Source organism: Chelonia mydas, chromosome 7 (assembly GCF_015237465.2).
Source record: "Chelonia mydas isolate rCheMyd1 chromosome 7, rCheMyd1.pri.v2, whole genome shotgun sequence".
NCBI lineage: Eukaryota > Metazoa > Chordata > Testudines > Cheloniidae > Chelonia > Chelonia mydas.
The window spans coordinates 78,797,808-78,821,626 of NC_057853.1; the positions used below are offsets into that span (position 1 = coordinate 78,797,808).

Genomic DNA, 23,819 nt, shown 5'->3' on the forward strand with positions numbered 1-23,819 from the left:
TATTTCATTAAGAGCATCTGTGCAGTCATAGTGCCATTTAACATAACTGTGTATTTCCCCTTCCAACCTGTAACAGGAAAATAGCGGCAGGAAGTTCCAGTCTCACCTATTTCCAATTTAATCAAAGTAGAAAAGGTCAAAAGCTAAAAATATAGGATTCAAAACTGGATCAATCCAATCCATACAACCCTAGACTATTCCAAACGCATAAATAGTTTATCCCATAGCAAATAAAGGCTGGGAAATTATGGGAAAAATGATTTTTTAAAAATTATAAATAGTGTAACATAATAAATGGTGTTAGTTTAGTTATGCCAGATCACCCCATGATTGAACCAACACTCAGACACTATCATTAACATATTTTTGGGGATTCTCTGAATCACTGATATAAAATGTAGAGGTTGTGAGAAAGTAATAACATTTGTAAACAAAAGCAAAAAAATCCTGCACAATTATCTCCTTTAGTTTATGTTTGAAAGATTACGTTTTTAGAGTCTTAGACGGGCTTGATTCAAAGCCTTTCCCTATCATTTTTAACCTTTAAAGAAGCACATAATATATGATGGTTCTGGAAAACTGCAAGATCTTTATTTGCATTTATAAGGATTCAAATGATAAAAACTCTTCTGAATAACAGGAAAGAGGATTACTGGGTTGCAATAATCCGAGAAAGGATCTTCCTAAAATCTTTGCAGATTATCCTATCTAACAAACTCCTATTTAGGGCCTGACTCTGCTCTCAGACTACATCAGTTGCACTCCAGAGGAGCTCTATTGACTTTTTCCAGCTTTCTGTCAGTGTAGGTGAAAGCAGCATCTGGCCCTTCATGAAAGCCCAATATTTCAATTTCTTTGGATTTTTAGAAATTTTGTAGTAGGCGACATATGGCAAGCTTCTGCTTAGTTTTAAAACAAGAGGATGACGGAGCTGGTTAGTTACAAATGTAAATGTGAAACTAATAGCAAAATCTACACCTAACAGGAACAAAACCATCAGTGGACAAACACAAAAACTCTCTGGATTTTGTTTCATGACAAGTCACTCCACATTTTTTTTTTTTATTTTAAGCCAGATTCTCATACTCTTATTCAGAATGAGTGGCAATTTACACTGTGAGTGGACTCATGATTCGAAGAGTGTTGATACATTTAATCAGATTTATACTAAATCATAATGTTTGTTTTAAAAAGACATAGAACTTAAGAAAAAAATTTGGGGCTAGATCCTCAGATGGTGTAAATCAGCCTCACTTTTTACTGAAGTCAGTAGATCTATCCCAGTTTATGCTAGCTGGGGATTTAGTTCCCTGGATTTAAATTAAATTGCCTTGACAAAATACACTGTCAACAATGGGGGTAATTGAAAAACATTTTGCATTATGTTTGTTTGGGGGGAAATTAGTTTTTGCCAGTGTAGTAAATGGCAGTTATTTGGGGCCAAGGATCATACTCTTCCATGCTGAATTTTATAGCATGTAAGTAAATGGTTGGTTTAGATATGGATATGTTCTTTTCCTTTTATTTTTAATGTTTGCAGAGGATCATGTTATAATAATATTTGTTACACTGTGATAAGTCTATGCCTTTTTCAGGCAACTCAATGCAACAGATCTCAAAAAACAGCTACTGTTAACATTGCTAACATGTTGCCTTTCTTTAAAAGACGAGCCATGGGCCATCTAGGGAATTACACCCAGCATGACTCACTATGGTTCAGCTGAAAATGAGAGTGTCTAATTAAACAGACAAAACTGCGATGTTTGGATAAATGTGCCCTTCCAGGGTCAAACGATCTAAGTTTATGGAAGGAAAAGTGTGCCTCTCTAACCTGCTACAGGTCTCTGAAACTATTAATAAAAGATGAATGGGAAACAAAACAGATTATTAAGAAAAATAAGTTGCCACAGGGTTAGGGGCCAAGGTTTGTCATGGATTAAAAAATTGTGATAGGAAAGAGATTTGTAGATAAAAGCATTTCCACTGAGCAGAAAGGAGTGCAGTGTTCCAGAGATCAACAAGGGTGAAAACTGTTATTTAAAAAGATGCTTTTATATTTAAGAATCACCTCAGCATTGAAAGGAGGTGGTATGCCCACTTCCCAGCTTAGATCCATGAGTGCAAATATCCTTCTGTTCACAGAAGCAGCAAGATGCCTGGATATTTAAATTAATATTGTGCTTAACATAGGAACCTTTTAGAAAAGGTAAATAAGATACAGAGGTGGTGGCAGTATTGCTGTCTATGTGAGATTGTAATAAACATCAGATCGATTTAGACACTTTGGGGAACTGGGCAGCACAAAGGTAAATAAGATTTAACTTGTCTGTGTTTAAGGTAATGTGTACTGACAAATATAGTCAAAACATCTCAGATAAGTAGAGGAAAAAGATGCAGGAGTTTTCATGGATAGTTCAAGTATGATGTGAAGCCAGCATACAGCAGCAATATGAAAAGCAAATAAATAAAATGATGGGGCGCATTTGAAAACAGCATAAAAACAAAATATATACACTGTGTCTCCTGAGACGTAACACAGAAGCAACATGCCAGGTGGAAAGGAGATGGGGGGTGGGGGAGCAGAGGCCCCAAGGTGACTTTAAGTCCCCTTTGTGTCCTCTCACTTTTGCACTGCTGCATGAGAGAGTCTCTGGCACAAATCAGAGCCGCTACTTACAACAAACTAAAAATGGCTGTGTAATAGACCAGAAGCTCCACAGAGGTCTCAGCACCATGGGCACTGCCTCCTCCGACCTGCCTTCCTCGCAGATCTCTTACACTGTGGCCAGCAAGGAGGGTACTGTAGGGTTGATTATGCTGGCCCTATGCTCTTCCTGCACTGGGGAACTCTCCCCTGACCCATGATGGCTCCAGCAGAATCATTATGTGTTGCCAAAGCTGCATATACATGACAGAGCAGATACCAGAACTGGCTCTGGAGTGTGTTACATAGATATAATGATCAGTGGTACTTTCTGCTTTCATATTTAGTTTTAGTCATGCCATGTAAAGAAATGTGTAGTAGGGCAAATTAAAATGGCCCAGAGAAAGGATATGAAGGTTAAAGGTATGGTAGTACTTGAGCAGGATGGCAGCTTGAAAAACAGTAGTATTTAGCTTTAAAAGAGGGCACCTTTTGTTAGCAGGAAAAAAATCCTGTCTCATTATCCATGTTATGCTAGAACTCTGTCTCTCATACATTTTGCTCTGTTGTTCATTCTGAACACAAATTTGAACATAAGCTAAATTGCAGCACTCTGAAGGTATTTGTAATCTCTCTTTCTTCACTCAATCATCAAATAAGATTCAACTGAAGTTGTCCACACCAACCCATAGCAGTTTTACATTACTATAAGTAAATTAAAAGAAAATAGTTAGTTGACAAGTAAATATTCATTCTGCATAGTTAAAGTCCCTGTTATGTTTTATGTATAACAAAATGTAGGTTTATGTTATGTTTATGTATAACATGTAGGTGTGAAGACCTCTGGTTTTTATCCACAGCCCACCTTGTGAAAACTCACTCAGCCAGTCCTTCTGGGACTCTTGGGATATTTACACAATATGAGCAAGTAGTTCTTACATCCTTTAAAGGCTGCATTGTGCACTCACCCGACCCTGTGTTTACAGACCTACATAGACCAATTTATTTATATAGCTATTCCTGATGAACTCGGCATTGTGGTCTGATCTGTACTCACCCCATTCCACCCAGGATGGCTAGTACTTGGGTTGGCACTGTTTAACAAGTGGCACTCACCACCAGAGCACCCCTCATGCCAGGACACCATATTGCATGGGTTCTTTTACTCTAGCACCCCTACTGCGTGTTCTGGTTCTGTAGCAGTCTGCACCTTCCATGGCCCGATCCTTCTGCCAGATCACCTTTCAAGTTCATTCCCCTTCTAGGGTACAGAAAAGGCCAAATAGAAATAAAGTCTAATGGCCTTTATGCCAGGCCTCTGGCCCCCCCGGGACTATTCAGTCTTTCCCTCTTTCAGTCCTGAGGCTTGTACTGTCCACTCTTGCTGGGGAAGGAACCCGGGCCTACCCTCTCCTCTGGCTTCCAGCCCAGGGACCTGGGATAGCCAGCTAAGGGCAGCTCTTTACAATCCCATGCCGCTTCCCTGAGTTGCTCCTACCTTATCCTCGTTCATCAGCATCTCTCACAGGGCTGTGGACTCCACTATACCCACTCTAGGGTTCTGTTTCTTTGTACAGCTTCTTTCTAGCCAGCTACTGAGGTGCTTCCTCCAGGCCCCACGCAGCCTCTAGCAGCAGACCTTCTCTGCCTGAGCTGCAGCCTTTTATGCTAGCTGTTGCTAATTGGCTGCTTAGTCACAGCTGGAAAAGTAATTGCTCCATCTTTTAACTCTTTCCTGGCTCTCACACTGTGGGGTCTCAGTGGCCCGTGGGGTCCGTCACACACCTCCCCCATTGAGTCCTGAATATTACAAAGCGGTCCAGCTAAGGAGCCATGTATTCTGCATGGGGTCACAGGACATTGTCCATTAGGCACTAAAAGGTTGCAGTGGCACCATGAAGTTCAAAGGGCCTGTCCCTAAATTTGAAGAGACCCTAAGCAGTGGAGCCAAGTGGCAGAACCAGTGCGGGGGAAGTAGTGGGTCTGAAAAAGACTCAACAGTCTCAGGTCAGATTTGGGTTGGCTGTGCCTCATTCAGGTCGGGGTCAGGCTTTAAAAATAGGCCTGAGCAGACCTCTTGCCTGCAGCTTCCATGGCCTCGCCCTCCAGCCAGGTCAGATTTCAAGTTCAGTCTCCTTCCCGCGATATCAAAAAAGTCTAAGAAAGAAAACCCTAATGGCCTTTATGCCAGGCCTTTGCCTCCGCCCCCCGGGGGCTATTCAGGCTTTCCCTCTTTTGGTCCCGAGGCTTGTACTGTCCCCTCTTGCTAGGGAAGGGGAGAGGACACAGGCCCACTCTTTCATCTGGCTTTCAGCCCAGGGACCATATGTTTGGCAGCTAAAGGAGACTGTTTACAATCCCATACTGGTTCACTGAGCTGCTCTGACCATGTCCCAGTTTGTCAGCATCTACCACAGAGCTGGAGATCCATCTCCTTGTGAAACTTTTTCTTAGCCCATAATTGAGGACCTTCCTCAGGGCCACTCCTCCATGCCTGCAGCCCTTCTCTGCCTGAGCTTCAGCCTTTTACGCCAGCTGTTGCTAACTGGACCCTTAGGGTAGGTCTTCCCTGTAATTAGAAACTGCAATTGGCCCGCATCAGCTAACTCAGCCTTGTGGGGCTCGGGCTAAGGGGCAGTTTAATTGCACTGTAGACATTTGGGCTTGGGCTGGAGCTCAGGTTCTAGGACCCTGCGAGGTGGGAGGGTCCCAGAGCTTGGGCTGCAGCTTGAGTCCAAATGTCTACACGGCAACTAAACAGCCTCTTAGCATGATCTCCAGGATCCCAAGTCAGCTGGCACAGACTAGAGCAGGTTGTCTAGTTGCAGTGTAGACATACCCTTAGTGGCAGCAGGAGGAGTAATTGGTCGGTCTATTAACTCTTTCATGCCTGTCAAAGTGTGAAGCCTATATACCCCAACACACGCTGACAAGGAGTGTTGCATCCAGGGAGTACAAGTACTGTAACTGCAGCTGCTACCCTGAATAGAGTTACAAAGTTAGAAAAGACTCTTTGTACCTTTCTGCCCATTGGCCCCGATTCAGGAAAACATCGCTAAACTGTTGAGAACATGCTTTGAACTGTTTTCCTGAATAGGGATGGACTTAGGCATGTGCTTAAATGTTTTCTTCAAGCTGGACCTCAGCCTTCATCTATCCCCAAACACATAAACACTCATACAAGTAGTCCACATATTCCACTATATGAAACCTATCAAATCACCCACAAAACATGTTAATTCTCTCAAAATTAACTATTACTCTTCTGTGTAATCACAGTAGTGAAAGTACAAGATAACAGATCAGATGTTGGGGGAGTTTGTGCTTTTAGTTTTATTTTCCACTTTCAATAGCCTCAAATTTCACGAGAACAATAATGTTCCAATATGAAAGGTATGTGAAAGTTAAACAGCTTAGTCCAGACTACAACGGGTCCTACTGAAAGGTGAACTGTCAAGTTGGAGGGAGGTTACCAGTGGAGTTCCTCAGGGATCGGTTTTGGGACCAATCTTATTTAATCTTTTTATTACTGACCTGGGCACAAAAAGTGGGAGTGTGCTAATAAAGTTTGCAGATGATACAAAGCTGGGAGGTATTGCTAATTTAGAGAAGGATAGGGATACCATACAGGAGGATCTGGATGACCTTGTAAACTGGAGTAATAGGAATAGGATGAAATTTAATAGTGAGAAGTGTAAGGTCATGCATTTAGGGATTAATAACAAGAATTTTAGTTATAAGCTAGGGACGCATCAACTAGAAGTAACGGAGGAGGAAAAGGACCTTGGAGTATTGGTTGATCATAGGATGACTATGAGCTGCCAATGTGATATGGCTGTGAAAAAAGCTAATGTCGTCTTGGGATGCATCAGGAGAGGTATTTCCAGTAGGGATAAGGAGGTCTTAGTACCGTTATATAAGGCACTGGTGAGACCTCACCTGGAGTACTGTGTGCAGTTCTGGTCTCCCATGTTTAAGAAGGATGAATTCAAACTGGAACAGGTACAGAGAAGGGCTACTAGGATGATCCGAGGAATGGAAAACTTGTCTTATGAAAGGAGACTCAGGGAGCTTGGCTTGTTTAGCCTAACTAAAAGAAGGTTGAGGGGAGATATGATTGCTCTCTATAAATATATCAGAGGGATAAATACCAGAGAGGGAGAGGAATTATTTAAACTCAGTACCAATGTGGACACAAGAACAAATGGATATAAACTGGCCACTAGGAAATTTAGATTAGAAATTAGACGAAGGTTTCTAACCATCAGAGGAGTGAAGTTTTGGAATAGCCTTCCGAGGGAAGTAGTGGGGGCAAAAGATCTATCTTGCTTTAAGATTAAACTCGGTAAGTTTATGGAGGAGATGGTATGATGGGATAACATGGCTTTGGTAATTAAATATTCATGGTAAATAGGCCCAATGGCCTGTGATGGGTTTTAGATGGGGTAAGATCCAAGTTACCCGGGAAAGAATTTTCTGTAGTATCTGGCTGATGAATCTTGCCCATATGCTCAGGGTTTAGCTGATCGCCATATTTGGGGTCGGGAAGGAATTTTCCTCCTGGGCAGATTGGAAGGCCCTGGAGGTTTTTCGCCTTCCTCTGTAGCATGGGGCACGGATCACTTGCTGGAGGATTCTCTGCTCCTTGAGGTCTTTAAACTACAATTTGAGGACTTCAATAGCACAGATATAGGTGTGAGGTTTTTTTGTGGGAGTGGTGGGTGAAATTCTGTGGCCTGCGTTGTGCAGGAGGTCAGACTAGATGATCATAATGGTCCCTTCTGACCTAAATATCTATGAATCTATGAATCTATTACAGTGGCATTTTCAAAGGCAGTAAAGTCATGGAGCAGAGTTAGGCCACGGCTAAATGCTTTTGAAAATCCCGCAATACAATGTTAATTAGGTAGTTTACTTTACAGTAAGGCTTCAGTCCTCAGTCCCAGTGAAGTCAGTGGCAAAACTCCTATTCCTTTCAAAAGGCACATGAATGGGTCTTAAACATGCAGAGCCTTACTTTACCATAACACATCAGACCCCCATAAATGGCCCTGCTTTACATTTTTCATTATTCATCCATTTGTACTTGCAGTTTCTAATACTATTGTTTATTTCCAAAGGGGAAACATGGCATGTTCTTGATTACCATTTGCATACCAGGACATTCTTTATGAAGTTCATAAAAGACAAAGGCAACAGAATTTAATAGCAAAAAACCCTGACTTTCATTTTTATTTGGATCCCAGAGAATTCATTTTGACACATCTGCCTGAAGCATATCTTTTGCAAATACAAAAATGGAAAACATTAAGTTCTCCTAAATAAGGTTTCCTACTGGAGGCTGAACTTCTTTGCAAAGCATGGCAAGAAATGAGGCCCGCTGTTCAGCACTATTAAGCAGTGAGTCTCTGCTCTCCTAAACAACAAACATACTGGGCACAGGAGCCAATACTATACTTTAAATGGAGTCTCGATTCTTTTCAGGTGGCTTCATCTTTTCCGGGACTAATTCATAACTGAACTGATTTTTGTTGTTGTTGTTAAAATATATCCCGATTCATTCCTTTGTAGAAGCTATAGGTGGCATAATATTGATTATGCTTTGAAAACAAAGAGAAAAAAATTCTTACCTATAATTTCCCACAATGAGGACATCTACATAGGTCTTCTCCATCCATGTTGCAAAGGGAGGGCCATATTGTATGCTCATATTGGGGGAGGGGGGGTTGGCCCAAAGGCCACTCCTACAATAACAGTCCTTGTGCTTCCTGAGCTCTGGGGAGCACAGAGATTGCTTGATCCGGCTCCCTTTTGCAGAGCAAGGTGCCAAAAGGCTCAGGAAAAAGATGGAGGCCCTATGGAGCACAACCATCTTATTCTGGAGAGTTATCTGCACCAACCTAATGGCAGTGGGAAATCCTTGCCTAGTATAGAGCCAGATATTGACTCTACAAAACCCCTCTTGGCTTAGGTGACTGTTACAGGTTGGTGCAATTTACAGCAGACCTGAGACTGCTCTAAATCAGCCTCAGAGCTGAACTGGCTCCTAGCTGTCCCCAAAATAGGGAAGATGTGGAAAAGGAAGGTGACATAAAGCTACTTTTTCACCCCAACCTTTAGGTGCCTGACTACAGTTCTGGAAAACCAGAGGACTGAGCCCTCGAAGTAAAATATTTCCTCAATTGTAGAAGTAGGTCAGCTAGCTTTCAAGGTTATCCTCAGCCTTTTAAGCTCCAGACCATTAAGTTGAATATCCAGAAGGACAGGTCCTTTCTTCAAGAGATCCTCGTAAATAAAGATTCACCATGGACTAAAGACTGATGCTCTCAACAACTGAAAGAACCCAGGATGCCATAGTTTGTAAAGGATGGCTATGTTCTTCAAGCCTTCCCTTGCTAGAATGGGGAAGTTTGGAAAAGTGTGTGGACATGTGTCTGACCAAAGATAAGAGAAAACTACAGTTCTCCAGGGTTGACTCTTCCAGTGACTGGAGCAAGGCTGTTGAATTTAGTTGTTGCCCCAAGCAGCAACAAGATTATCTTGTGAAAGGAACTACATCTTTGACATATGAATGAATGTTTTTCAAATGATTCTGCAGGTAAAATAGCCCCACAACCATGGAACAAACTCCCACAGGAAATCAAAATGAGTCCAAATGTCATCACTGTCAGTGTGCCTCAAGGCATAGCTTTTTGAACTAACATTAACCCAAGCAACTATGGCACAGGAGACCCAGCACAGAAAGAATCAACCACTTAGTGCTGAGAGGGGGATACCTGAAAGGCTCCCAACAGGGGAGAGCCAGGAAAGCCTACAACTGTCTCTATAACAAAGGCAACAAAACGGGATTGGGACTGAACCACTTCCTGCGTACATGGGGAGTCTCAACTCCAAATTTCTTCAGACTTCTCCCTCCATCTGCTACACTGATTCTCAAGAGCTATTAGTTTTTTCTGGATTGGTGGTTGCTTTGATGTATGAAAAATGAGAATTAACATAATTAAAAATTACTTAAACTGCTTCATATACAGGTTTTGGTGAACACTGATTCCCTTGCTGGTGATGCTATTCAATGGATAAAAACGTACATACGGTATAACCCAACTCTGGCTGATATCCACTGTAACTTTAAAAATATACAAATAACATATAAATCTGTTTTAGAGGGTTTGTTTTTTTGTTTGTTTACTTTCTACAGCTGTTTGAAGACCGTGAAAGAACCACCCTAGCTAGGATACCAGATAAAGATATCCTTGTTGCATTTTTTTTCTTCTGCTACAGGTATAAGGTTAAAGGTTGCTAAAGGTAGCAACCCAGAAATGGCAATACTCTTATCAATATAAGTGTGTGTTTGTACATTCAGGAAGCTTCAGCCGCATTAAAAATACCAAATTACAATGAAGCACAATATGGAAAAAAATGTAATATCCTTTTGCTGTCTCTTTAGAGCTTCCAGAGTTGGTACATATTCTGAATTAAACTTAAGAAAAGGTTCTATTCAAATCTCTCAAGGGATTTGTGCACACCCTGTAGATCTGCCAACAATAAGGTATTTATTACTCATGTCTGCCTATGGAGAACTACAAAATATCAACTTTGCAGAGCTAATGATCTATTTTAATGGATTTTAAAAGATTTTGTATCTTACTAAACATGTGAATTTTGTTCACCTAATGCAATATAAACTTTGCATCTCGCATAGTAAAAGACGTGTTTCCCCTGAGCATTTTATACAATACCTTAAATAGTAAAATACTGTTGTTACTACACAGACCAGCAAAACACCATGGGTTTATCACTATTTAGGTTAATTACACACACAGTATTTTATCACCCATTCAAACAGGCAGCATTCTTTGCGGCAACAAGAGATGTAATATTTGCAATATGCTCATAGTCTCTGTACAATATTTAAGCCATATATTAAGTTTACAACATTATATGAGCTAAGCATAAGTTCTTGGCACTGTACTCACTATGCACTAAAATCATCTCGAATTAGTGAAACACTTTTCAAACCATAGCTTCTTGAACTTTTTTGAGACAAACCAACAAAACTCTTCCTTTTGCTAAACTTCAGTGTTGTATGATCAGTTGTCATATGTACATTCCTGGATGGACTATGTAAAGTATATTTGTGTCTGCCATATATTTACACCCTCAAGGTGCTGAGCTACAGAGGATGCACCTTTAGCTCATTTGACATAAACCTTTGATTTTCGAGCTGAAAGTCATTACATATTATTGTCCTGTTTGATAGCCCTGAATGGCAAGTGGAATCTTGAAAATGACACTGACGAATTCCCTGAGCTGGTCATTTCCAGTATTTTAACATGCAGGTGGGATTTCCCTAGCCAAATGAACATCATTCAGCCAAGTAAGAATTTTTAATTAGTGGCATAAGACTGAAAGCTACTTCCCTGATTTTAGCTAAGGTGATGATTTAGTCGCAGCCCGTGACCTGTACATGACTTATATTAAAAACACCCACGATTAATTCTTGGAGGGGTGCACTGGGGCCACTGCGGGGGGCTTCTGGAGGGAGTGTGCTGATGGGGGGGGTGCGCCGAGGGCCAGCCCGGGAGTGGTTGGGCAAGGAAACTGGGACCTGCGAGGGAATGGAGGCTGGGAATCGGTGGGGGCTGAGAAACAGGAGGCTGGCAGGGAAACAGTGAAATCTTCTGAGGCATTACAGGACTGAGGATACCCGGACTGGCTAGACCAGGAGACTGGGACAAGGAACCCAACGTTACGGGAAGCAGTGAGAAGGTAAACAGATTTGACCAAGAGCTGGGTTGTGGAGAGAATTGGGATTGGCTGTGCAGAGACTGGGACAAGGGGCCGGGTTAGGAGGGAGGCTGGGTCAGGGTGCTGGGGAGGAGTGAATACCATCTGGTCTTGGTGACTTATTACTGTTTAATGTATCAAAATGTTCCAAATCATCTCTACAGGCACCTCAATCTGGGTTAGTTAGTCTTTAGTGTGTAATATATATACAGTACTCCTTTAATTAAAAAGAATTATCATTAGAAGCAAAATCATTACTAGAGTTCTGATAGGAGTACTAAAACTCAACCACTTACAAATGAATGTTACCTAAGACAACTCAGTGGAAATTTGTAGAGTTTGTGCTATTGAGGGCAAAAATAGACCAAAAAATAGACCCTGCAAACAAATTAAGACAAGTATCTGACACCGTCAAACTAATTCAGTTTAAAGACACCGCCAGAGGATACTTCTAGTGTATCATGAGTGGAATCCGTGGATACGCTAGATTTTTGATTTATAAGCATAGGTTTTAAGGTCCAATAGGCATAGGGAAGAAAAAATTTGGAATAATGCATATAATCAGTGAACATTGGAAGGCAACACCTTGCAAATAAATGCTCGGGTAATTAGGTTGGTAGATTTAATGGTAAATTGACAGCTATAATTTGCATTCATAATTAATCAAATCCTTTCCAAAAATACTCTTTGGTTTCATTTCTATTATAGTTAGAAGCTGTCATTAGAAATATTCATGATTTTGTGTAAACAGTGATGTTCCAGGATGCACACTTGTTGCACATGTGCTGTTACAAAAATGTTGGTGCAATAGCTATGAACATTTTTGTAATGAACCCAGGTGAAATTTACCTGTTCTCAGGCATACTTCTGAAACTTGGATATGCCCAAGTTTGTGAAGATGTTTGTGATCCTTTTAGGTAAAAGTAGGCTGAATTTCAGACTAATTCTCTCCCTCTTCACAGGGCCAGGAAGGGATTTATTGTCTCAAGTAGGGACCATAGTAGATTCAGCAGTTTCATATACCTTCAGTCCCAAAACACAGTTTAGGCTGAGTGAAACTTTGGAGGAAATGTTGGGAATAGGAAAAACTCACAGGAGATGGCTATAAGTGAGCACAAAGATTAAATGACCCTTTCAGTCCCATAAATATGCCTCTTCTTATAAAGGGCCACATCACCCGCTTGCACAGAAATGTTCACATGGGCAGAGAGAGCAGAACATACAGTTCATCTTGCAGTCTTCTAAAAAGAGTCCCCTGAAAGGTTTTTGCTCACTTGGAGCTGGCTAAGGTGAGGTCTCACATCTCTTATGGAGCCTGGAAATCTAACTATGAGGGACCCCCTTAGAATCTGCAGGAGTTGTAATGCCAGTGACCAGTTCCCCCTGAGCCTGAGTAACAGATCTGGTGAGGACTTAACAGGAGTAAATACCAAAAGCAGCATTTATGCCAGCTAGAATATCCACTGGATGAACAGGAAATGGTAATGTTGTCTAGCAACTACTATACTCTTTCATCTTCACCCCCAAAACCCAGCAAAGCTACTTCAATGTCAAGCCTCAGAGGAAGTCATTTATTAGGTAGCAATGGGGACAGAGATGGTGCCATAGATGTGGCATTCCTCTGTTATAGATGGGGAGGGGGAGTTGTGTCTACATAGCATCTGTCTATCTTAGCATCACAGGGCCAGATTTTCAAAAGAACTCAGGGCCACATTTCCAAATGCTCGGCACCTACAATTGGGCCAGATTTTCAAAAGTGCTCAGTACCCAACAGCTCCCATTATGATGGTAACAGACAGATTTTCACCCAATATGTTGAGCTCTTTGGAAAATCTGTCCACTTATTTTGGTTGCTACATGGAAATTGAGCCATTCTGAAAATCTGGTTTTGATTATAGGTGCTGGATTCTTTTAAAATCTGAAACTAAGTGAAATAGTGGAAGGGATACTCTTGCCCAATGTTCCCAGCATGCATTTAGCCCACAGAAGACAGATCCCACCCAAGCTTGGAAAACTTCAGAAACAACTTTAATTTTGAAAAAATTAGATGCTTTGTTTTCATGAGATACATGTTACAAATGGCAAAAACATAAAGAGACTGAATGGTCTCTGGTAAAACCTAAATTAGGAAAAAAGGTCATTCTAGTTTTTTAGTCATTCTAGCCATGTCCATTACAGTAAATAACTTGCAATAACTGAAATAACAATTTCATCAAGGAAAGGTATGTTTCATGGTAGACTGTTGACATTTAAAGGTAAGCAGGAGAAAAAATACGGTGTGATACACAAAATAAAACACTGAAATTCTTAATTATACTTAAATACCAGTGAAAATGCATCACTGTCAGCTGCAAAACAGATCTCTTCCAAATGGCACCAGTCAAATATTGAGTATAAACTTAAGATGATTCAAGTAACACTAAATATAAGATCTACTTGTCAATTCTGTACATTTTCTACACCATCTGTGTTGCTGTATATTATCTCCCAAAGTTCATTGCTGTACCTTGTAATATTTATTAAGCAAAGGGAACTAGAAGTCTCCTTAAGGATCTGATGCACAGCACAGTGAAGTCATTCCATTGACTTCCACAGGCTTTGAATCAAGTGCTACATTATGAAGATTGAGAACTAATGTGCATAACAGAAACTTCTCGTAACTGAAATGTCAATATAGATGGACAAACTACAAAGGAAAGAGGGAGAACAGAAGGAAGAGGTGGATGAGCAGCTCTATATAGTAATGGTGTTTACGAAGCAAGGAAGTGAACATCTGAAGTCAGTGGAGAGCTATTAATTTGCTCAGAATTAAGTATGTGCTTGGTTGCTTTGCTGGGCTGGGGGCAGAGTGCTATAGAAACATGGGGACCTTCCTGTTATAAAGAAGATGGTGATCAATTGTTCTCCATGTCTGCTGAAGGTAGGACAAGAACTAATGGGCTTACTCTGCAGCAGGGGAGATTTAGGTGAGATATTAGGGAAAACGTACTAACTATAAAGGTAATTTAGTTCTGGAATAGGCTTCCAAGGGACGTTGTGAAATCTCCATCCTTGAAGGTTTCTAAGAAAAGGTTGGACAAAACATCAGTCAGGGATGGTCTAGGTTTATTTGGTCCTGCCTTGGTGCAGAAGGATGGACTCTCAAGGTCCCTTTCAGTCCTGTATGTCTATGATTCCATGCTTCTGTAGAGGGTAGGTCAAGTTTACCACTGAGTATGGGCTTTACAATATTTGTTGATGGGTTGTTGTGGTTTTTTTAATTTTATTTCTGTGTAGCTGTTAGAAATGATTAGCTCACAAGATAAAACAAATACTTTCCATTTTTAGAGACCAAGGTCAGTGAGCAAGTACTAAATGGTTACAATGAGAGGTCTGCCAATAGATCAGTTAAGTAATGCTAAGCAGGCATAAGCAGCAGAAAAAGACCTTTTTGAAAAGATACCAGATGAAGTTCAGAAAGAAAAGGGTAGAGTGAGGTCAGTAATCAAGGAGTTGTGAACGTTTGGGGAGAACTGTCCCTTCCCTTTGGGGTTGACTCTGATTTGCCCTGCTTAAAAGTAGGGCAGGGATGGAAGTGGCTCCCGGCTGATTTCATAGAGAATTGTCCTCTTGGTTAATTAATATTACAAAGTAGAATCACAATGACATAAGGACTTTCTGTAAATCAGACATTTTACACTAGAGGAGACCCAGAAAATCTACAGTACCCCATTGTTGAGTTATAATTTCAGTAGGACTTTTAGTTAAATTTTTATTCTCTTTCAGTCCAGCCATAATCAACATATCTTCAGAATTTCTGTAACATCCATTGCTGGAGTATCCACGCATGGAAAAAAGAACATTATATCTGCAAACTGATAATCTAAAGAAGACTGTATAGTGGATTGTGCTCTTCCAAGATTCTTGGAAGCTCTGCTTCAGTTTTATTTGGTTAGTTTATTGGTCATCTTGCCTAAAGTTATTGTGGGCAAGTTTTAGCGGATAGGTGGGTCTTAAAGCACATTCTAATGAAGGTCAGACTTTGTCTAATTCTAATCACCTGTTAGCGTTTTTCACTGTCAAACTCCCTCAGCAACCTTATTGCCAATTCTTAAAGGCCTGATCCTGTTAACTGCATTGCCCCAACGAAGCACAAATGTCTTGGTGGGTCACAGATGGGGACACAAACTCTTAGATATTCCTAAGACTGAGACAAAAGCCTTGAATTGGCACTGGACGTTACTTGGAGCTAATGGAAGGCAGAGAGCATTGGAATGATGTGCTTAGAGTGGCTCGTCTTGCTAAAGAGCCAGACTTGTCCTGCGCAATCGGGAGTCTCTGTGTTGTTGTTGCAAAAATGCTGTAGGGACGTGAAAGAACTATGAATCACTGAGATTATCCTCAACTGAGAGGGGAGACAACTCCTAGCAAGCTGAAGATGGAAGGCATTTCTTGCCACTGTCACTACATGGTCATCCAGGCTTACTTATGACAGAAGCAGAACCCTAGAACTTCAAACCACTGTGACAAATGAGGGGCAGACCACCTTGAAACATTTCCCACTCCCCACCAGCATCTCTCTGGTCTGTCTTTTGTGAAATCTTTGTGAGGGTGCTTGTTGCATCACTTCGAAAGTAGATATAAAGCTGGATGTCATCAATGTATTGTAGCATCTCAACTACACTAAGTGCTCTCATAGATGACAGAAGAGAAGGGAGAACAGGATAGAGAGACTGTGTGAGTGAGGGTTAGTTTCCCCTCATCATTCTCTAGGTCCTGTTTGAGAGGAATGAAACAAAAAATTGTTCTTCATTTTCTCCAGCTCTGCCATATAAGGGGTTAGGTCATTAACACTTTCTAATCTATTGTGTTGAAAACTGTTAAAATTTTGAGTGAATAAGCTCTTACCCTCATACTTGGGCTCCTGTGTTCTTGTGTTTGGCACTAGTTTAAATAGCCTTTTTGCAGAAGGTTTGCCATCGTCTGCATCTTTTTAACTCCCTTCAGAATTTTATATTCACTGGTGAGTTTTTTTCTAAGCTACTATCTTCCAAAGAGTAGTGTCTCTAAGCTTTTTGAATGCTTAAAGATCCTTTAGTGGATGTGTGATGTCAGCTGCCTTTTGATACATAATATTTCCATAATATCCTTTCCAAAATGAGGTGAGCAGGAAAGTGTACAGATTTCCAAATGTGCTTTCACTCATCCTGTATACAGAACAAAAATAATTTCCTCTGTCTTCTATTTTATACCTCAGGTTATATATCAGTGTTTTCTTTTCTTTTATTACCGCTATTTAGCTCTGTGCCAAAGATTTGAGAGTTTTACTATGTCCAGATCCCTTTCTTAATAGTACTGTGAACCACAGCTCTTCCTCTCACTTTTATTTACTTTTTATTCTAGTGTCTGTATATTTGTCTATATTCTGTTACACACTGTAGAGCATTTATTTTCTCTTATTTCTACTTTATACAAGTTATTCTTAACTGTATCACACTTTCTATTTACAGGGCTTCTCCATCCCAGTTTTGCAAAACCAAAACATTTTGTCATCACTCAAAATATTCCTCCTTTCAGGAGAGTCAGGTGTAAAGTGAACAAAATCAGTACTAACACTGATACCACAAAGGGGGTGTACAGACGTGCAGTTGTCATCTTCGGCACAGTGAACATTGATGCACATGAAGTGAATATTGATTTTTTTCCAACAGGTTTGTGAAAAAGGTGGTGGTGGTGGGAAATCATTGTTTCTGTTTCCAAGTGCTGTGCAAAACTTCCCAGATCTACGCAGGGTACAGTCAGGGTTAAAATAAAGGGTAGTGGGGAAAGCATCTCTTGGCAGAGATGGGGGTTTCTCCAATTTTCTGAAACCTTCAAACAAACTTGGTCCAGACGACAGCTGAAGACTAACGTTGTTTTTATTTTATCTAAATCAGTCTATCTATAACTGTCTCTAGGAATGCTAACATCCTAGCAGAGCTTCTTTACAAAACTGACTGAAAATTAGAATCGGACTAATGCACATATGATTCTGACAGGTGTGTCTGGAGAGGAAAGAAACTATTGGCACCATCCCCTGAAAGAGTTGCCAGTAAAAGGCCAGATCTGGATCCTTTAGCCTGATGGGTTGAGAGCTACACGGGTTTCCCCCGCTAATCTAATCCTATGGACCCTTAGTCTACATATAATTTGCATATACACAGTTATTGGCCCCATCTCTCAGGAAGGATCACAAAATGGTGGGTGAATAGTCCAAGACCTGTAATCATGCTGTTCAGTCCGCTCTTTCCATAGATTTTGAAGTAAAAAGTAGTGAATATTTTTTTAAATTCTAATTCGCAGTAAATACTTGGCCAATTGGCCCTAGTACATTTACAGTAAGTATACTTTTACAGTCAAAATACCGTATAATAAAATCCTTGTCTGCCTCAAACATCCACCCACCAGTAAATAGCAATCCAAAGAATACTCTTCAAATCCTGCCCAAAAAATCTTTAACCTCCTATGAAGTGATTATATTAGTGGCATGCTAAGCCCAGCTTTGTTGCTAGGAAGAAACTCCTTCAGCAAAGGAAACGTCTCTACAAGAGGCAGGAGAAACAGAGGGGGTGATTAAATGTAAGGGGTGCTGATTGTGCTGTACACACTGTGCACAACACACTTCAAATGATGACTAACTGCCAATAGACATAAAAGCGATTGTAATTTAGATTTAGTTACTTTCACTTTTCTGCAGCCAGAACGGAAGGCTGAAAAACTTCCAGGATAGTCTTTTTAATGTGGGTCAGAATTTACAAAGCCTGGCCACAGTAATAGCTGTGTCTAACCCCTGGTACAGAAAGAATGCTGTGTTTCTCAAAGGTTTTGATGTACCAGGCCTAAGAAAGAAAACAACTCACGTACAATGGATGAAGATTTGTAATATCGAATAAAAATGGCCTCTCTCCACAAACTATCAAGAGCAGAATCTCTGTAGGCTTTCCTAGGCACAAATGCTTCCATGGAAATAATTGCCAGCAAAGATTAATATGAGAGGGCAACAAAAGCAAAATACAAGTAAACACAAGAACGGGTATGTTGCTGTTTAGAAGTCATTTGGACCACTGCTGTGAATCCTGTGAATGGGCTCTTGGAAAAATAAACATAGACTTAAGAGCAAACTTTATAACAAACAATTCTGATGAAAAATGGATACAGTACCAAAGGCCTAAAACATTTATCCCTGCATCTACCTTAATGTATCACATTAAATCAAACAGATTGATTGTACAGGGTGTATTGGAGTGCTTCAGCTCCTTTGTGCTATGTTTTTGCACTTTTGTATTTCAGATAAGTTCTCTCCACCAGCACTTTGGACACTTGCACAGCTCAGAGAGGTATTTGCACTTCTTTATAAAAATACTAAAACTGTTAGCACTAAATATTGTTTAAAAAGTAAACACGCACACTAAAGATGGTACATGAAGCTCTGTTGATTTTGAATTGTTTTAAGAATTGTACAAAACTAGGTGTTTTTATGTTTGTAAAACTGTATACAGTCACTTACGAAATGGAGTGTGAATCTAAATTTTAAAAGTTTTTAATTATCCAATGAAAATATGAAGCCTCTAATAAAAACGTGTCTTAAGAACATAAGAATGGCCCTACTGGGTCAGACCAAAGGTCCATCTAGCCCAGTATCCTGTCTTCCAACAGTGGCCAGTGCCAGGTGCCTCAGAGGGAATGAACAGTTAGCTGTAGATTCCAAAGCATCTTTTGAATTCTTTGCAACTTACAGTGGACATTGGTTGAGTTTTGGACATTGCTCTGATAGGATGTGCTGCCACCAACTCAGAAAGGGTAGTGATAGGACTGAATGTAAAGATTCCTGACAGTCTCTAACAGAAGGATATTGGACTCCCTGGTTGCTAAACCCTTCCAAGGACTACAGAGAAGGAATGTTCTCCCAGATTTCCATCCAGTAGAACAAAATTGAAAGAGAAAGAGGATTGCTAGTATTTTATAAGGCTTTCTGTAGATCTACTCAAAGAGGTTTTAAAATGAGTTCATAGAACCATAGAATATCAGGGTTAGAAGAGACCTCGGGAGGTCATCTAGTCCAACCCCCAGCTCAAAGCAGGACCAATCCCCAATTTTTGCCCCAGATCCCTAAATGGCCCCCTCAGGGATTGAGCTCAAAACCCTGGGTTTAGCAGGCCAACACTCAAACCACTGAGCTATCCCTCTCCCTCTGTGGAGTCAAATGAGCCCATTGATTTTACTGTGAAATAGCATATCTACTCTCATAACAATAATTTGTATATTGTCCTACATACAAATGTGTTTCCTTGGCTAACACTGTAAATAGTGTTCCTGCTTATTTTTTGTACAGCTAGTATGTTAGCATAAAGTAATAAATATTTCTATTCACCTTACCCTTGTGTCTGATTATTCATAGTTATTCAGACAGTATTAATAACAGGGAAAAGATGGGCCTAACAGTGATCTGCCATCGGAAACATGCTTCATTTGCACTAGATATAGAGGAAGCAGAGAGATCACTACATTGCCCTGGGTAATTTATGCAAACTAAATTAGCAGCCAATGGCAGCATAAATACAAATAACTCTAAGTAAAAACCCACCTGGTTATTGGCTGGTTTTTGCTTGAAGGACCCCACAATGACAATGCTTATTGGGGCAAATTCTGAGTGATTTTGAGCACCTGCCATTTCCACTGAAGTCAAAGTGGGAAAACAACCTCTCAGGATTTCATATTTGTTCACTGAAGAATGTACAAATAATGATAACAATGAAAAATGTATGTTCCTTCTTTTCACTCTTACTGAATAATTTAGGGATATTGGATTCTGATGTTCAATATATTACAAAGAAATTCAGACTCATGACACTGTGTCCAACGTGCCTTGACACAAACCACATTTTCCAACAAAAAAGGCTGTTTTTCTTCCTGTCTGTCTTAGATACACCAATTTAGGGATATATTCCGTCACTGCAGTGCAACAGAACAGAAATCAGTGTCAGTTCCCACAGTGTTTAAACACTACCCATCCACAAGGAGGAAGGGCTGAGATTGTACCAGAAAACAGACGGCTGTGCTTCTCTATAGCTCATTTATTCGGTTATTTGTCTTTGTTGTTTCATTTAAGAGGTAATGAGAAAGGTGTGTTGTTCTACAATTTCTTAGGCTTTCTCCTCATCAAAATGTCAGAGGGAAAACAAAGGCTATGTTTATTTCAAGCTCTATACATCATCATACCCACTTTTTGCAACTTCTTGGGACCTCAGTCTACTCCTGTTCCCAATGTATGCAGCTCCAACTTGGACCTATTTGAGCTGACTGACTCTAAGAATGAGCTCATACAAAATGCCCCTCATTTCTTGAATGTACACTAAGTGAATGTCAGTCAAGCTTAACACATTGAAGACTTGTTTAGGAAACTCTGCTGATGGATGTAGGCTTTAGACATCAACATTTATATAATTAAAGGTTATATTCTAAAGCAGTCTGCCCTCACCAGAAAACTGGGTAAGGGCAATTTGGTAAGAGGTTGGCTCTTGAAATCAAATCTAGTCAAAGAACACACAAGTCCTGGGAGTTCCTTTTGATTTGGTGTCTTTTATAGAAGACAAAGGCTTTTCCGTTTAAAAGGTAGATATTAAGGATCCAGTTTACATCCAACAGACTTACAGTGTCCCAATGAAGTGATGGTAGAAATAGGGGGAAGGAGGAAAGGCTGAACATTCAATTTACTTTCCCCTTATGAAACTTTGCTCACCACAACTGCATGTGATGGCTCCTTTGTCTGGATGATTGGGACAAAAAATGCTGTTACCCTGAAAGGGCTCTCTCTGCAATTGATGGCAGAGGGGCAAGATTTACCTGGGCAGGGCAAGGAGGAACAGCAAGTTGCTGGACCAGGTTGGGGTAGGGGGGGACACTGCCCTTCCCAATGACTTTGGTAGGGTATTTATAACCCAGGCAGTTCCAGAGAAGCTCTATCTCACTGGGATCAGGCTGCCAATACTCCTCATCACATCCATGGAATCAGAGTAGAACTGGGCTTCTTTATGATCTGCTGTGCATGTTAAGCTAATTGCCCTCTTTCCCTGGAGGCTGGTAAGGATTTTTTTTCCCTTGCTGCCAGATTGGCTGAGGCAGTGTAGGTTCTTTCACCTTCTCCACAGTGGGTCAGGGACCTGGTGGGGTGGGCAGAGAGGTTAAGTTAAAATGTAATGACTCAGTAATGTAAAACATGTAGCAGACATCCAGTGCAGGTACTCATTACAGAAGGGATATGGTGATCAGACAAAAATGGATTAGAAGAGGATTTCGAGGAAAGCATCTATTAAGGAAGATGGGGAAAGGAGTTCAGGGCTCCTAGTATCTGCGACAGCGTGGAGCCAACCCCCACCCACTTCCATTTCAGTCCCCTTAACCCTTATATGAGGTGTTGGGCGGCAGAGTCCCAGCAATAGGCCCAGGTTGGAAAGGGAGAGGGCTGGCAGCAGCTCCCCAAACAGGAGGGAATGGTTAAGGAAATAATGATGACCTGCACTGTACACTATATTGCCAGATACACCCAGATATTTTGGGTGAATAAAGCTGCAGCCTAATTAAACCACATCCATTGCCTCCTGCTTTTCTTCCAGCATGGCCGGACAAATTATGGAATTTTGTAAGCCTCAAAGGCACCATGTAGGGTAAAATACTTTGTACATTTCTTTTTCATCAATCTTAAATCAGCCTTTAAAGTAGATACTGTAGAAAGTGTTGTGCAACAAAGCAATTTAAATCCTTTTATCAATATGGTGGCTTCATTTTCTATTCTTTGACAGGCCCAGCTGAGGACCATATATAAAGGAATTAATAATATATTCTCTCCACTGGATGCACAGGGATCAGACTTTGCATAGCAAAGGAGAAGTGGATATTTAACCATAGTTAATATTCTCTTTTCATTTCATATAACCATAGATACAACGTGTGATCACAAAAGGGATTGTTCTTCTCTTTTTGAAAAACTTTCAACTTTCCTATAACTAAAAGGTGCTCCTGCTACACTTGGAGCTCATATTGCTAAGAACTAAAAATATACTTGTTGCTAACACTAAGGGCTTCATTTATACTGCACACAGATTATAAAAGCAAACCTGGGATACCAATGACTTTGTCACGAATATGTTTAAGAAATACGAGGCGGCTGGCAGAACACGGCTAAAAATTGTTGCTTCACTCGTCACAAGCTGGCTAGATGGTACCACTTGGATTTATATAAATAATAGGGAAAGGATTTCTGGTAGGCTAACAATATTTTTACAAAGATTCAATTTTTAAAGTTGTATGCTGTAATCACAAAAAGATACTGTGTTTGTTGAGAGGAGATAACAGAACCCAAGACAAAGTTGGTGTTAACTCATTAGATCATGGAGTTATTCTATTTTAAATCAGTAGCACAAACAGCGTATAACAGAAAAGGAATTAAATTGGTTTTAAATCCAGACTTACCAGTATTTGTCAGATATTGAACATTTTTCATCACTCCTCCAGTGTAAACCCCAGACTCATAACTATCCATTTCACCAGAGACAACATGAGCCACCCTTGCAGCACGCCCTCGGATGGCACCGGCTGCACGGTCTAAATCATCAGCATCCTGTTCTCTCAGTGCAAGGATGCACTTGTTTACATCCTCCAGAATGTGGCCTTCTGTGAACAAAATAATAGCTACTTTTTAGATTTGATTCTTTTAGCTGTGATTCCACTCAGACAAAGTCCAACAATGAGTTCATGCTTTCTTGCCAATTCGGAGATAGTGCACAACACTTACTTAGGCATAAGACTCCAGCTTTTCCTTCTCTTGTGACACCTGATACTTTTCATTTGATATGGTTAAAACTGTTCATTGGCATTCCAGTAGTATTCCCCCTTTCAGCTGTATGTGCAATATGGTTCCATTTGCTGAGATAGCAATGCAGTAAGGAGTCAGGATTAGTTACAAAGGCCCAAATCTTCAAAGGCATTTAGGAGCCTAACTCCCATCGAAATAAATGGACGTTAAGCATCTAAATACCATTGAGGGTCTGGACCTAAATGTCTAAAAACATGAAGATATCCTGTGTAAACGTCTATGGCAAAGTGCTTTATAAAGAGATAAATTGTGTATCTATAAGAATTGCCATAACTGAATTAATCTTTTCCATGTTCATGGAAATAGGATCATCAGCTTTAAACAATATCTATGCTGATGACTTACAAAATTCTCTGCAGGCTAAGCATATCTGGCTATTTCTCCATATTTTCCTATATTGCTTGCTGGCAGCTCAAATATAACAATAATAAAACTGAACTCCCTATTTTGCCTTCCAAACTTTTTCCCCTTCCTACTTCCACTAATAGCCTAGATGTC

The 23,819-nt window shown here is 40.4% G+C and overlaps 1 protein-coding gene across 3 annotated transcripts in view; it reads right to left on the minus strand.

Annotated features, from left to right (window-relative positions):
• The window catches only part of CTNNA3 (catenin alpha 3), an 891,674-nt gene that overhangs the window by 178,897 nt on the left and 688,958 nt on the right, over window positions 1-23,819 (minus strand). For all 3 annotated transcript variants that reach the window (XM_037904831.2, XM_037904833.2, XM_043550666.1), the window contains one exon: window positions 22,919-23,119. In XM_037904831.2, the coding sequence (XP_037760759.1) occupies window positions 22,919-23,119 (201 nt within the window). The remainder of the gene's footprint in view (window positions 1-22,918; window positions 23,120-23,819) is intronic.